The 16,518-nt window shown below is 42.0% G+C and overlaps 1 protein-coding gene across 1 annotated transcript in view; it reads left to right on the top strand.

Moving 5' to 3' along the window:
* Positions 1-16,518, top strand: part of tln1 (talin 1) — an 89,558-nt gene that overhangs the window by 57,891 nt on the left and 15,149 nt on the right. The window contains exons 40-50 of the mRNA XM_083929728.1: positions 439-540; positions 1,504-1,674; positions 2,076-2,324; positions 4,664-4,783; positions 4,911-5,057; positions 5,194-5,360; positions 8,159-8,342; positions 9,154-9,279; positions 9,851-9,967; positions 10,134-10,319; positions 10,719-10,826. Coding sequence (XP_083785854.1) covers positions 439-540; positions 1,504-1,674; positions 2,076-2,324; positions 4,664-4,783; positions 4,911-5,057; positions 5,194-5,360; positions 8,159-8,342; positions 9,154-9,279; positions 9,851-9,967; positions 10,134-10,319; positions 10,719-10,826 — 1,677 coding nt within the window. The remainder of the gene's footprint in view (positions 1-438; positions 541-1,503; positions 1,675-2,075; positions 2,325-4,663; positions 4,784-4,910; positions 5,058-5,193; positions 5,361-8,158; positions 8,343-9,153; positions 9,280-9,850; positions 9,968-10,133; positions 10,320-10,718; positions 10,827-16,518) is intronic.

Below are 16,518 nucleotides of genomic sequence, written 5' to 3'. Positions count from 1 at the left end.
GATCGACTGTACTCAACTTCTAGAGCTATCAGAAACAATAAGTTTAATATTCACTTGAGTTCAATTCACATAAGGGCAGTATCAATACAAGTGCTCAGGAATGTTTTCTCCCTCCAGAAAGGTGTGTGTGTGTGTGTGTGTGTGTGTGTGTGTGTGTGTGTGTGTGTGTGTGTGTGTGTGTGTGTGTGTGTGTGTGTGTGTGTGTGTGTGTGTGTGTGTGTGTGTGTGTGTGTGTGTGTGTGTGTGTGTGTGTGTGTGTGTGTGTGTGTGTGTGTGTGTGTGTGTGTGTGTGTGTGTGTGTGTGTGTGTGTGTGTGTGTGTGTGTGTGTGTGTGTGTGTGATAACCTTGATAACTGTAATGGCAACCATAAATAATGAAGGGATAATCTTACTTGAGTGAAGGTATATTAATGAATCGTGTGTATGTGTGTGTTGCAGACTCTCCATGGGCAGATGGCTGCCTCAGTCAATGAGATCAGCAACCTGATTGATCCTGTAGCTTTGGCTGCTGGCTCTGAGGCTTCCCAGCTGGGACACAAGGTAAAACAGCGGACAACACCTCTACACAGCTGACACAAGCACACTCACACTGTCCATTTGTACTGTGTCCAAGCACACACACACTCGCTCGTTGAGCCTCCGTCCAAAACGGCCTTTTCAACAGTTTGTCAGTGACTTGACCAGTGGACTTTGCTCAGACTTGATTAGCTGTTGAAACAGGTGATGTGTGTTAAGTTCTAAAACCAGCTGCTGGAGTTTTGAAGCTGAATCACAGACGACAACATCAGCCGGTTTGAGTCCAGATGAGACGGGTCAGTTCACACTGCTGCAACTCTCACCTGCAACGTTCTAAAACAGTTTTGTTGTGTTCCAAATCTTTGGTCTGAACTGGGCCTAAAGTCTAGTTCGTTTGCCCAGTGTAAGTACAACTGTCCTGGCTGCGGTCCGGTTGAGAGAGGTGGCCATTAACAAAACATGATTGTACGAGCATGAGCATTGATGACGGTCCTGATGTCTGTTTATATACGACTGTTCCCTCGATGGACATTTAAAAAGATGCAGCCGAAGACGAGTGTTAACTGCAGATTTGGTCAAATGCAAATATAAAAACACGACAACACAATCTCTGACTTCCACTCAGAGGGGTGTTGACGTATAAACAATACGCAGTTGAGTCAAGGCTTGGATCATTTCAAGTAATGTGAGTACATGCTGGCCTGGGCCGCGGGGGAAGAGGGAAGGGGGACAATCACGCTAAAGCACGGCACGGATCATCCGGGCCAAGTGTGAGTGGGTCCTTATATGAATGTTGACTAACTGGTGGTCAATCTAAATCAGAATCAGAATCAAAAATACTTTAATATACCTCAGGGTTATTGACTAGGGCTACATTGACATTGGTTAAACTTGTGTAACTCTAAACTTGTCATTATGTTTTGTTTTGCAATTTCTTCCTCACACATTTTCTTCCTCACACATTTTCTTCCTCACACATTTGAACAGGTATCTCAGATGGCCAGCTACTTTGAGCCCCTGATCATGGCAGCCATTGGCACAGCATCTAAGATCCTGAGCAGCCAACAGCAGATGGCTGTCTTAGACCAGACCAAGACCCTGACTGAGTCTGCCCTACAAATGCTTTACACAGCCAAGGAAGCTGGAGGAAACCCCAAGGTACTGAAGCTCGTCATACAGGGTCATCTGAAGCAGCTGGTGGAGAATAATAATTATAACAATAATAATAATGTTAATTTACAATTTGGGGAAAATATCTGATGTCATTTTTCTCACCCAAGTATATTATACATTATTTTGTAATGGGGCCTTTTGTGTTCATTTTGATGTTCAATTTGTTCAAAAACTGTTGGAAATAATTTCCTCTCAGTTTTTTTAAATACAAAAAGCAATTAGTTGTATTTGAGCAGTATGCTGAAAGCAGCAGGACGGCAGAAATGAATGCACTTTTTATCCGTTTATATCCTATATCACAATTTTCCTCATAACGTGCAGCCCTAGTTTTGAGTGTGGTTGAATAATTTAGCATTGCCCATTCAAATGTGTTTTCCTTTCTCCAGGCAGCACACATGCAGGAGGCCCTGGAGGAGTCGGTGCAGATGATGAAAGAAGCAGTCGATGACCTGGGAGCCACTCTGGCTGAGGCTGCCAGTGCAGCAGGGGCTGTGGGTGGCATGGTGGACTCCATCAACGATGCCATCAATAAAATGGAAGACACACCTTCTCTTGAACCTGAAGGCACCTTTGTGGACTACCAGACTACCATGGTTAAGACAGCCAAGGCCATAGCTGTCACTGTGCAGGAGATGGTAAGGCATTTTGATCATCAGTCAATAGGCCTTACTTATTAACTGGGGCTTCTTTGTTAAAACTGTGCATAGGATTCACATCAAAGATGGCTTACGGACAAATCATAGTCTCGCAAAAATATTCAGATTTATAAAGCAGTTGCCACTCAGGTCCTGCACAGGTTGTCTTTTATAAATCACAATCAACTCTAAATGTGGCGCAGCTTTTGTGGCTTCATGTCCCGCTCATAGATGCCTATAAATAGTCAATGAAACGCTCCAAATGAATGTTGTATGGAGGGCACAGTGTGGACATTACTAAAGACAAAACGGCTGGAGAGTGGAAACATGATGCGGACACAGTTAATGCAGCATCAGAACGTCGGACTGTGGCCGACATGAAAAATGCTCTTATAGCAACATGAGTGCAGTCAAGAGCCAGTGGTGGAAGTACATTTACTCAAGTACTGTACTTTAGTACAGCGTTGAGGTACTTGTACTTTACTTGAGTAATTCAATTTTATGCTACTTTACATTTTAACTCCACTACATTTATTTGGTAACTTCAGTTACTTTTCAGATTCAGATTATTAATACAAAATATTATCAACAAATTAAATAACATATATTTTTATAGATGAAGCTACTGTACACAGCAGTAGATAAAGTAAATAGAATAAATTAGCCCACTTTTATCAGCTGCAACATTAAAGTGATCAAAAATTACAATCTGATGATATAATAATCTGAAATGGCCCATTCTTTATATGAGTACTTTTACTTTTTGTACTTTAACTACTTTTTAATGCTAATACTTTTGTACTGTTAATAAGTAACATTTTGCATGCAAGACCTTTACTTGTAGCAGAGTATTTCTATAGTGTGGTACTTCTACTTTAGTAAAAGTATAGCACCATTTGGCAAGCAGGACATGGCTGCAAATTGCTCTTTTCTATTGGCCTGTTTACCCACCATGTATGTAAAATGTTTTTAGCGATGCAACAGACATATTTACCTCCTAACACGGCTGAGGGTTGGCTGAGAGATCCCTGACCTGTCAGCCAGTCTCTTCTGAAACGTGACAGTGTTGTTAAGGCTTGAAGTGGGTGTGATTTCTGTGAGTGCTCCTCTGTAACACTGGGCCCAAAACAGCAAAGAGATCCAAGAGAACACCACGTGTAAGTCAGAACCGGCTCAAAAGCCCCTCGTTCTTGTTTGCCAGTAAATCTGCTTGGTGTCTGAAGATTCGGTCCCTCTGAATCCTTCCATTCCCCACGTCCTCCAAATCAGCCATTGTGATGCCTTTTTACACCGATCCATTGGATTGTATCTAAAAAGATACAGGTGTAGGAGTTAATCCAATTGAAAATGACAAAAAGTTCTGCACAACGAGCATGTAACAAACTTCATTTCTGCTGCACCTGTCAAAATGGTTACAACATGCCTTACATTAGGAACAAACCCATTTAGAACTCAAATAAAATGAACTAATGGCATAAAAATCAACACTGTATACAACACTATGATAACCCTATCCCAGATGAAAACCGCATCAGTGTAGCATCATTTATGTATTAATTGTAACAATGGCTTTTGTGAATCCTTCATATTATCAGGCCCACCTATGTGAAAGTCCTACAGAGTTCTCAAATGATCTGGAAGGCTGGAAGTTTAGAGACTAGTTTTCCAGTCATGGAAACACCTGGAAATTGACCAGATATTCTGGAAGTGTGTGTGGTGCTGGAAAGCTGGTCTTCCATGTCAGTCAATTTAACTGTTCAGAGTTTATTGTTTATGGAGCAGCATCATTCAAAGAGAAGGATAAAACACAATTTTTGGCTCAGTGGTTAGAGCAGTCGCCCCATGTAAAGAGGCTGAAGGTCCTCCAGGCAGCAGCCACGGGTTCTACTCCGACCTGCGGCCCTTTGCTGTGTGTGTCCCCTCTCTCACTCTCACCCCATTTCCTGTCTGTCCCTCATAATAAAGGCTTGAAAACTGCCACAGAATAATCTTTAAAAAAAAAGAGAGAGAGAACGAAAAAACCTTGTATAAATGTGTCAAGACAGTGAGTGGGAACCCTGGACAGTGCCAGGCCCCGCATGTCACTATAGGTACTAAAGGTGGCAAGTTGAATACTTTCATTTATAAAAATGTGTGACATGAGAACCAACATTGTTGAAGTAAAGTTTTTTTTTTCCTCTGTAGATTTACTGATGGAAGGGTAAATTAACTTGATGTGCTAGAGTAAATTATACCCCTGCAGTATTTATTTATTTATGTTTTTAATAATCTACCTGACAAAACCTGATACAGTATGCACTTGCTATTACTCAACTCTTGTGGCTTCCATCTCTCTTCAGGTGACCAAATCTAACACAAACCCTGATGACCTTGGAGGACTGGCCAACCACCTTACCAATGAGTTTGGAAATCTTGCAAACGAGGCCAAATATGCAGCCGTGACTGCAGAGAATGATGAGGTAAACAAATCCACTGGAGCTCAGCATGTCGTCTGTTGGGAGACACTTCACAGGCCATGCCGGCTCTGCATTTCCCACTTCATATTTCTGTGCTGTTATTCAGATTGATGTCTTTGTTCTGTTCCAGATTGGCTCTCACATTAAGAAGCAGGTGGGGGAGCTGGGTTTCAGCTGCACAGGTCTGGTGACCAAAGCTGGAGCTCTGCAGTGCAGCCCCAACGACTCGTTCACCAAGAAAGAGCTGATTGAAAGTGCCCGCAAAGTCTCTGAGAAGGTCAGACCACAACCAATCACATCACTCCTTTATTTCCAGTCATTTTTTACCGTACTAGTAAAAAATATAATCATTTTCTGAAATATGCACAGTAAGTCCAGCCTCCACTCATAACAGATTGGTTTTCTTCTTGCAGGTCTCCCATGTGTTGGCGTCTCTGCAGGCAGGTAACCGTGGCACCCAGGCCTGCATCACAGCAGCCAGCGCGGTGTCTGGAATCATTGCAGACCTCGACACCACCATCATGTTTGCCTCCGCTGGTACTCTGAACAGAGAGAATGCAGAGACCTTCGCTGACCACAGGTACTAATCACTACAGAGACCCACTGTTAACGATATCATTACAGGAGAAAAAAACTCTTATTCATCCCTGTCACTGCAAGTGTTGCATAGATAAAGACAAAGAATAAGTGTCAATCATTTGGGAGATATGAACTACTTCATTATGTTTACATTTGTTGCAATTTTTTGGCATTAACAATAAACTGTTTTGTGATTGGATTACAACGCTGCGGGCCAGGGGGTAAAGTGGGGCGGCCCCTTCACAACTTCCTACCCTCTATCCCTGGCCCCCTTGAACAGATCACACCCCTTTTCAAACTCAACCCTCATTTTGATTTCAACTACTCACCTGTAACATTTTGTAACTGTATCTAGGATGGTTGCAACAGTGACAAAATCTGCAGACAGACAGACAGAAAGAGAGATACACTGAGCAAAATACTCTGTGGTAGTTCCCTACACACACACACACACACACACACACACACACACACACACACACACACACACACACACACACACACACACACACACACACACACACACACACACACACACACACACAGGATGATAATAACACCAACACCTAGTTAATATTGTTTCACTTGAAAAGACAATATCAACACGAAGAAAGTCCAACTCAATTTTCATTATTTTCATTTCTTCTTTTTTATGACTCTAACAAAAAGCACAACATACCATTGAACAAGAGCACTATATCACAGCAGGGTTACAAAACGAAGGAGAAAAGACAAATGTGACAAAAACTGCAGTTAGAAACACAATATTGTTAAAGTGTCATCTGTTGACCTCTCAGGGCTCTACTTAATATTGTTGTATAGAGCATTATACATCAATACAATACTTAATTCAATACAATGTATGCATTACCTCCTAGACAACTTTTCAGGCACATAAATCATTTAATTGGGGCAGCTGTGGCTCAGAGGTAGAGCAGGACGTCCTCCATTAGAGAGATCGGTTTGATCCCAGAAGTGTGATACATGAAACCCAAATTGCTCTCTGTGCTGTACATGGGTGTGTGTGAATGTGGTGTGAATAATCAGATCAGATTAGATCAGAAGGTATGTAGGTGTCCACTGCCATCAGTGTGAATGTGTGTGTGAATGGGTGAATGTGACTAATAGTGTAATAGTGCTCCTTGAGTAGTCAGAAGACTAGGAAGGAGATCCATAAGTACAAGTCCATTTACCAAAGTGACATTCTTTCTGCTACTCTCCTCCTCTGCAGCTTTACATTACATTGCTATTTGACCCGTAATCAAAGTGTGTCTTATGAAAGTCTTCTGGCCACTCAAGGTGCTTTTATACTACGTGTCACATTCACCCATTCACACACACATTCATACACTGATGGCAGAGGCTACCTGTCCATCATCTAATCTGATCTGTACAGCATGGGGAGCAATCTGGGGTTCAGTGTCTTTCCCAAGGACACCTGCTAAATATTGGATTTTGCTAATTTTTTATTTTTTTTAGTTCCACAATAACGCAAACAAACTAACCGGTCAAGGCAGCGGTAGACCAACAACTGCTGCGTTCTGTGAGGTAGATGTATTGATTTTGTCAATGGAGTCTGGTGGCTTTGATGAGAGCATCAGTTCCCCCAGCGTAAACGTAAACAGCACTGTCTGATGACAAGGTAAAGTGGTGAAAATATTTGAAATATAGTTCACATTTAAACTGACATTGATGTTTGTAGGTAGGTCTTCTTTATGCCTCTGCACAAGGTCAACGTGACTGAGAATTTATGTCAGTCCCACTCTCGTGAACGTGGGAATGTCTTTAGATCTGGCTTGAATTTCCACCTGGACTCAAAGATGAACTGAGTACATTTGTGGGGTCAAAGGTCAAGGTCTGGACAGTTTGGATGTGATCTGATTCTAGTTTAGGTGTCTAAAATTGGTTTCATTACAGCCCCATACACTGCTTAGTTTCCGTGTCGGTACTTGTATCCACTTTTTCAAACTGGGGTACAGGACCGCCATCTGATTGCCTGTTAAAAGGAAGGTTTTGGTTGCCACTATGTGCAAGAAACTAAAATCACTACAAGAGGAAAACGAAAAAAATGATGTTTTTTTTTTTCATATTCTCTGACCGTAAGTTTCCATTTCCCCAGTAAAGCAGCTGTGAGGACGCTGCTGTGTCACAGAGGGATTTCTGCTTCTTCTTTGATATTTGAACTTGTGACAACACCTGGGTCAGGTCCTGAGGGGTTTGACTGTTGGGAGTTGGGACTGGTTTGGTTCAAAAGTGCTGAATTCTGTCTTCTGGTTAGAGCAGTCGCCCCATGTAAAGAGGCTGAAGGTCCTCCAGGCAGCAGCCACGGGTTCTACTCCGACCTGCGGCCTTTTGCTGTGTGTGTCCCCTCTCTCACTCTCACCCCATTTCCAAAGGTCAAAGGTCAAGGTCTGGACAGTTTGGATGTGATCTGATTCTAGTTTAGGTGTCTAAAATTGGTTTCATTACAGCCCCATGCACTGCTTAGTTTCCGTGTCGGTACTTGTATCCACTTTTTCAAACTGGGGTACGGGACCGCCATCTGATTGCCTGTTAAAAGGAAGGTTTTGGTTGCCACTATGTGCAAGACTACTTCTATTGGCTGCTGCTCATGGGGGAATTGTTGTTTCTCTGTAAATAATTAATAAAGCATACAGTAGAGTGCAGTCTGTATGGACAGTGTTTTGAGGTGACTTTTGTTGTGCTTTGACACTACAAATCAAATCAAATTGAATTGATGAGTGTAGGTAATTCACTGACTGTATACCTCTGGTGACTCTGTAACTTTCCTGTGTGCAGGGAATACATCCTGAAGACAGCCAAGGCTCTGGTGGAGGACACCAAGCTGCTGGTGTCTGGTGCAGGAGCCAGTCAGGAGAAACTGGCTCAGGCTGCCCAGTCTTCAGTGTGCACCATCACCAGACTCGCTGATGTGGTCAAACTGGGAGCTGCCAGCTTGGGTTCTGAAGACCCAGAGACCCAGGTACGGACATGCTGCATGTTTGTGAGCTGTGTGGGTCTTCACAATCACCCTTTGGTAAACTGATTCAACTGGTTGAAAGGCAAAATGTAGATTTAGACCAACTTCTAATCTCAGCTACAGCTCAACATACTATAAGGTCCGTCCTGTTCATGACTTGAACGGTAGTGGATACTCATCAGAGTAGAATCCCGAAGCACTCGTAACTTCATGTTTCAATGCAGTTTATAACTCTTGTACTTTAGCACTGGAGTACTTTCATGTATTTATTTAAACCAATCCCAATTGTCTTGTGCAGCACTAAGCCTGATAGATAGCGAAATGGGAGGATAAAGCCTTACATGTGTGTAAGCCACACTACACAATACCCAAACCTGAAGGTATATAGTGACGTCACCAGGCACAAAAGATCGGCCAATAAGCAGATGGCTGGTTCAGAAACAGCTTTAAATGAGAGTCCAAGTACACTGAACAAAAATATAAACTCAGCACTTTTGTTTTTGCTCACGAAATCAAAGATCTAAGACTTTTTCTGTGTACACTAAAGTCCTGTTTCTCTCAAATTCTGTTCACAGATACAGATTTGCATGGTGAATGAATAGTAGAAAAACAAACTTTGAGAAATAGAAGAGAGAAGTTCAAATGGACTGTGGATGCTATTTTAAAGTCAAGTCAAGACAAATCAGACACACCTTTTTAAACACATCTACTCCCCAAACTGGAACACAGCTGCTACTGTATGTGTCTAGGTAGAATCACTTCATGTGTGAAGGCATCACATAAAACTGTAAAGTACTGGTTCTGCACTCTGTAGGTGGTCCTGATCAATGCAGTGAAAGATGTGGCCAAAGCTCTGGGGAACCTCATCAGCTCCACCAAGGCAGCTGCAGGCAAACCTCATGACGACCCCAGCATGCTGCAGCTGAAGAACTCTGCTAAGGTAAGATACAATCACACGTATCACACAGAAGTGCTGTCCTCTCCTCTACAGCTACACTCGACAGGTGTTTTATGAATGAAAACAGCTTCCATCAGGCTGCCGTGGTCGGATTGTCAGAGAAAACCACCCAACAAGTTTTATGGTTCTCCAAAACTGAGTTTAACCCTAACATTTGTTACGTATTAATTTAAAAAATGCATTTTATTCCTCACTCTACACATTTTGCTTTATTGCTCCACCTTTATTGTTTTTCTGCAAATGTCCGTAAAAATGTGAAAACTCACCATACCGTATATGTATATGTATTCAGTATACAACATACATATATTACCTTACTTTCTCATAAAAAGGTGTCTGAACTTTCTGCCTATGACAACTACATAGGATATTTTGATGTTCATATTGCGTTGAGGAGTAGGGCAGATATCAGGGACTAGATCCAAGCAATAGGTGAAAAATTACAGGACTGGTTTTAGTCTGCACATTTTGCAGTATAAAATATTTTTGTTTTGACCATCTATGTCATCATCAGTCTGATCTGTGACCATATGATCTGACTCGGCTGCTGTAGGTGATGGTGACCAATGTAACATCCCTCCTGAAGACGGTAAAGGCAGTGGAGGATGAAGCCACGAAGGGGACCAGAGCTTTGGAAGCCACGATTGAACACATCAAACAGGAGCTGGCTGTGAGTAACTCCACTCTTTAGAGTGACCGATTCAACATGCTGAATCTGCCAAAATGCCACTGAAGGGGGCCGACCAGCGCCAAATGTGCAAGAGACGCCACAAAAAGAAGTAGCCGATATTGACTAAACATCAGAACCCTCACTGTCCCCTGGTTTTACCACACAGGTTTTCAGCAGTTCTGACCCACCACCAAAGACGACCACACCAGAAGAGTTCATTCGCACGACTAAAGGCATCACCATGGCAACAGCAAAGGCAGTGGCTGCTGGGAATTCTTGTCGTCAGGAAGACATCATTGCCACGGCCAACCTCAGCAGAAGGGCCATCGCTGACATGCTGCACTCCTGCAAGGTACACAGTGTGTTGATTTGATTTATAAACTACACTATGGTTTTGAATGGTCATTATCCAACTATTTAATCATTATTATATACGGTGTTCCTCTAAAAATAAAAAATAGAGCAGTTTCTGGAATGAATCAACTTACCAACTTAACTACTATAGATTTTTTTAGTTCTCTCCTATCTTTGGTACAAAGTTACCTCGGAATAATGTCAGCAACTTTCAGTCAGGTTGTTAAGGTTTATTCCCCTCTACGTACTTGTATCTTTGTACTGGTCCAAATACAAAATGCTGTTCACTAACGCTACCTCCTCCTCATGTGTTGCATTTTAACCTACAAAATCAAAATGGCCTACTACTTTCAGGGTTTTGGTTCAGATGTTGATTTCCCTCTGTTTGCTCTCTCAGCAAGCAGCCTACCACCCAGAGGTCAGCAAGGAGGTCCAGATGAGAGCTCTGCGCTACGGCAACGAATGTGCCATTGGATATCTGGGACTGCTGGAGCATGTTCTGGTGGTAAGGCATCTTAACTCACGTACACGAATACACACTAATACATACTGTACTCTCTCACTTACTCCTCATTTGTCTTAGCACTCCCGAAAACATTTCATGACTTGAGAAGAAGTCAAAATGAGGAAATTCAGTCATAGCAACTGTATCACAACTAACACAGTGTGGACAAGTCCATGGTGACTAAAGCCATTTACACATATCAACGATTTCAGGGGAAACAGCTGCAGACATTATCCAGAGTTTCTCTGTCAAACATGCAGTACACGTGTGGACATTCTCTGTGTCAGACGTGTTTTAACTTACTGGAAATACTCCATTTGGTTTTGGCGACAGGGGCGCCTGGATAGAGCATGCAGGACGCAGCATATGACGATAGACTGTATCAAAAATGGAAGTAGCATCTCCATCCAGGTCCGTTCTCTAACTTGATCCAATCGTCCTCGCCTACTGGAGTCTCCATCTTGTCAGACTTTGACTCAGCTCAGGGCATGTATGTGACGTTGGGGGGAGGGAGATACGTCCATCTGGCTGACGTTTACATCCAAGGAGAAGTGAGGGCCAGAGACTAGCTGTCACTCAAGAGACCACGTCCCTAATTATTCATAAACTTTATCCTCCAATTAAATAAAAACTAGCCTGGTCCAAAAAAAACCACCCCCCCTCAGTGTTGTCATGGAAATATGACCTTAACATACAGACTACATGTTTTTTTGTCCCAGGCCTTAAACAGGTTTAATGATGCTGTGAAAACAGCCTGTTTAACATGGGGGTCAGTGAGAAACTGCTCTATTATGAAACCTACCCCTAGTGGACACTCAGAGAAATGCAGTTTTTTGGCACTTCCTGTTTGGATCAACCAGGAAGTGGCTGTGGTGCGGGCTTGCATATGAAGCAGCATATGACGCAGATTACATCCTGGGCACAAAGCCTGTTCAACACCAGCCGCATGATAGAAACGTCATCAGCACTCCCACTCGCTCGCTGTGAATTCTCCAGACAATGAGCTGCTCTAAGGTCCGGTGTCTTTTGGTCATTCGATTTTCTATTCACAAACGGATATTAAAAAACAAAAAATGAGTTGTTATTAGATTTTTTTAGTTTAAAATACTCAATTCAAAATTGAATTTGCATTTTATTTGACTTTCGTTGTCTAGTTATGATAACAAAAACTAAAATCACTAGAAGAGAAAAATGAAAAAAATGACAGGTTTTTTTTCATATTCTCTGACCGTAAGTTTCCATTTCCCCAGTAAAGCAGCTGTGAGGACGGTGCTGTGTCAGAGAGGGATTTCTGCTTCTTCTTTGATATTTGAACTTGTGACAACACCTGGGTCAGGTCCTGAGGGGTTTGACTGTTGGGAGTTGGGACTGGTTTGGTTCAAAAGTGCTGAATTCTGTCTTTATGGCTTAGTGTTGTTGAAGCCCTAGCCAGTTGTTGTTGCCATAGCTCCAGTGAACATTCAGGTAACGTTAGTGACATAGTACCATTATTATCATTATTATATGGATAAAATAAAGAACGACTACCCATAATACTTGATTGATATACTAAGAGCTATAATTAAAATTAGATATAAGGCCACAGAAGCTGTACCATTGCCTTAGCTTATATTAGCTTAGCTTTAATCTTCCAAACAACAATAAGCCATAAAATCCAGCATTTCTGAACAAAACCTATTAGAACTAGCAACAGCCAGAAACGTTAGAACCATAACCGATGTGTTATGATAAGTTGTTTTGTCAAAGTCTGACAGCTGTTAATCCACGTTACATCATTGTATCACCAGTCGGGCGCTGCTATGGTCCCCATCCGGAAACATCCCGTCTGGAGAAGTTTCCGGTCTTTTCTTGGTGCTTTTAGAATTAATTTACACACTTCTAAAAATCTACAAGTGATATTGTATTTGTACATCAACTTTTATACGTCTAATTAATAAAGTGATTTTGATGAGAAAAAGCAGTAAGAAAGTTTGGGCGAGGCTCAGCCTGAGCGGCTCAGGTGGTGGTTTACATTAAAAATGGAAATGAAGAAACACTTTACGGTGTATTTTGGAGCTGTTAAAGCACGTCATTTTATTATGAAGGACTGAAGTATGTTCCTGCATGTGTTGACAGACTTGTTTGGAGCTCCCAGTGTTTACGGCGAGGAGGGGCGTCAGAGTATGGCCAAGGGTTGCAAATGGCTAACTTTAATTAATTTTATGTATTTTATCCATATATAGCTAATAATGGTACTCCGTCACTAACGTTACTTGAATGTTCACCGTAGCTATGGCAACAACAACAACAAGCTAGCGTTTCAACAGCAATAAGCCATAAATATAGAATTTGGCACTTTTGAACAAAACCAATTACAACTCCCAACAGCCAACAGTGTTTTCTTTCTCCTACAAAGGGATATATATATGTATATATATATCAGCCAGATATCCAACATAAACACATCTCTAAGTGTTTGCATGGACCTCCTTGTTCAAAGATTGTGTTTACAGTGACATAAAAGATGTTCTTGATAGCCTTTTGAGGGTTCTGGGTGGCCTGAAAGTACCCGGCAGCATGGTTGGAGGGCTTTGTCCCCCTGAAAAAAAGAAGGAAAATGAATGAACACAATATCATAACACTAGAGCCATCCAAAGGAATAAAGAGCAGGAGGGTAATAAAAAAAGATAGATGACATGAGAAAAATGATAACTATAACTAACTAATAATACGTTATTTTGTGGTGGACCTGGTTCAAGTTATTAAAACACTTCACAGCTGGAGTGAAATAAGTAATGTCATTACTTTGACCTTTCTGCTGGTCATTCCGATTTTAGCTATTAAAATAGAGTACAATCACAAAGCTTAGATATTGGCCCTGAGAGCTCCGATGCAAACTTAAACAGTGCTGTGTGACAGCCAGGTAAGCTGTGCCAATATTTCTAACATAATATAGTGTACACGTAAACAGATAAACATTTTTAGGCTGTTAAAATCTGTTTAGCTGCTGCCCCTGTCCACAGGAGGACATTGCTTAGCTTCTGTATCAGTACTCCTGTCTGCTTCTTCAGACCGGGGTGACCGGAATCTACTGTAGGTAACAAGCTGACTATGGAGAAGTAACTCATACAAACACACTTCAAAAAACCACTGCCACTAAAGAACGACTCCGTTCATCCCAGTGATCATTGCATGAAGTCAGCTGTGTCCAAATGCTCTTCAAATGTGCAATCTTTTACTTGCTTAAGTCTTTTCAAATGATGTTTTTCAACCTTGACAGTGTTCACTGCATGATGACTGCATGCTTTCAAAGCTGTGCTCCATATGTCTGATATCAGCTGTCATGTGTTTGATGACATCTTTTCTTTCCTTTTCCCATCGCTCAATGTTCCTTTAAACTTGTGGCTCACTGATGTCGGTGCAAGCCGGTGAGTACACCACACGCATGACCTGCACAAGTGTGGGGCTGCATTGGTTGAATGCTTCGTTAAATACTTTATACCACAACAGTGGTATGTCAGCACAGAGCACTGTCAGCAGCATGTTACCAGATGTCAGACCAGGTCTGCATATGGACAGGAGAGGGATTTTGGGATAACCAGCTTTTGTATATGAGGCAGCAGTTGTCTGCACAAGTTGTCTTAAATCGGGTATAAAATTTGTGGTATCCGATCCAGTATTTTAGGCAGTATCAGATGCATTTCTGATGCTGGTATCAGAAACAAAATAACTCTAGCCAGAATGAGACTTCCAAAGAGAGGAACACAATAGTGATGATTACTGAAAATGTCCTGGAAAAGGCCTGGAAAATGATCTGAACCCTGATGGTGCCCTTTAGTGTTTGAGCTGGAAGGATGTGCACTGCCACAGTGATAATAGTGGTTAATTCCCTTGGTAGATAGAAGGGACAATACTTCCCAGTTATATAGTCCTCCAACGGTGAACATTGAGTTTTAGCCCTAACCCTTGCCCTCAAGAGGCTTTGCCCTTTGCCAGGCTGCCATTCTCAATAAGAATGTGTTCTTAATTACTTGCCTGGTTAAACAAAAATAAGTAAATAAACTATCAGTGTAAACCCACAACCCCTCCTCGGGTCTTACTGGAAGATGAGGCGTCCCTACGCACAGAAAGAGCTTATTAAACTCAGCTGAATGGTCGACACAACAGTCCTTTGTCTTGCGTTGGGTGGTCAGCTGTCTGAGGTAGTCCATTTTTTTGTCCAGGAAACTGACATTTGCTAGAACTGTAGATGGGCAAATTCGCTATTATTCCGAGCCCTTTCAGGACTTCTCATCCATGTTGGGCAGAAAGTTGAACCAATAATTTAGGAAAGGACTTTACTCACTGACTTGACTGATTTATGGTGCGTTCCATTTACCTCGGAAGTCTGGGTTTGAAGTGACGTCACACCCGAATTATCAGCGTTTAAGTTGCAAAGTCGGAAAAAAACAACAGCTGAAACTACCAGTCTACGGTTTGCCGTTGTTAGCACAGTCTGCTTTGTAGTTCGCATATACACATGAAAAATGTAAATTACACGATGATAGCATTTCCATATACAGTTTATACGTTTTAACAATACTTTGTATATGGCTGACTTATTCGGACAACAAAGAGTAAAAAGTATTTACGGTGTAAAAGGATTATTACAGGAGCTTCTTTACTGTGCAACCGGGGCAGCCATCTTTAAATGTCAACTCGGGGGTTGTATATCGTCCAACCTTCCAAGTTGGAAATCCGACCTTGGGGGTCTTTCCAGTTGAGAGTTTCGACTCGGAGCTCGGAAATCCAGACTTCAGAGTACAACTGGAACGCACCATTACACATCTGCTCTGGAGAGAATTTAAATGACTGAACCAATTAACTGGTAGATGATTGTTTTCATTTTGATATTTAAGTATAATTACTGTTAATGAGTGTAAATAAAGAGCTTAATTTCATCCACTGTGCTTAAGTCTAAAAGATCAAACAGAGTTCAGTACTTGTTCTAGGCAGTGTAGATGTGATCTGAGCCTGTGGCGCTGCTCTCTGATGTTTGGAACAGAACAACAAGCAGCCTGCTAGTCCTCACTCAGTCTCCTCGACCTCTAGACCTCTGTCCTGCTGATCATGTTGCTCAGTGACATGTTTGTTTTTTTGTTGCACCTCTTAACATCACAGACGAGTGAACCTTTACTAGAATTGATGCATGGAGCTGTTTTCATTTCCCACAGTCTAATATAGTTCCCTTGGTGGGGCTCAGGTAATAGCGTTGTCTCAGCACATGTGTGCATCAGTGTGTGGGTGTGCAGTATGTGGATGTGTTTGAGTGTGGGATTAGTTTGGCCCGCTGCATGCGTTCTTGTGCAGTTACGTCCTCGCCTCTATCTTCTCATGACAACACATCTGAATAAACTTGAGCTGGGTATTGGCTGAGCCCTGTTAATGCCTTGCACCTGTCACACACTGCTTCAACCTGAATACTGCATGTCCACCTAGGACAGTCCGAGGACACAAACTGAAACACAGACACATCTGAGCACCAACAAAGTAAACTAGACTGCCAATATTTTCATTGAATAATGAGATGGGCCTGACATTAGTGGAAATGTTATTTAACAGAAGTTGACTGTCTCATTTGCTCCCTGTTTTATACTTTTGATGAACGAGTCTCTGCTCACAGAGTCACATCAGTAATGAACTGTGGTCACACTGGTGCCTCCAGGATCACGTA

Source organism: Echiichthys vipera (genome assembly GCF_963691815.1).
Source record: "Echiichthys vipera genome assembly, chromosome: 16".
NCBI classification, from domain to species: domain Eukaryota; kingdom Metazoa; phylum Chordata; class Actinopteri; order Perciformes; family Trachinidae; genus Echiichthys; species Echiichthys vipera.
This window is presented reverse-complemented; position numbering and strand designations above follow the sequence as displayed.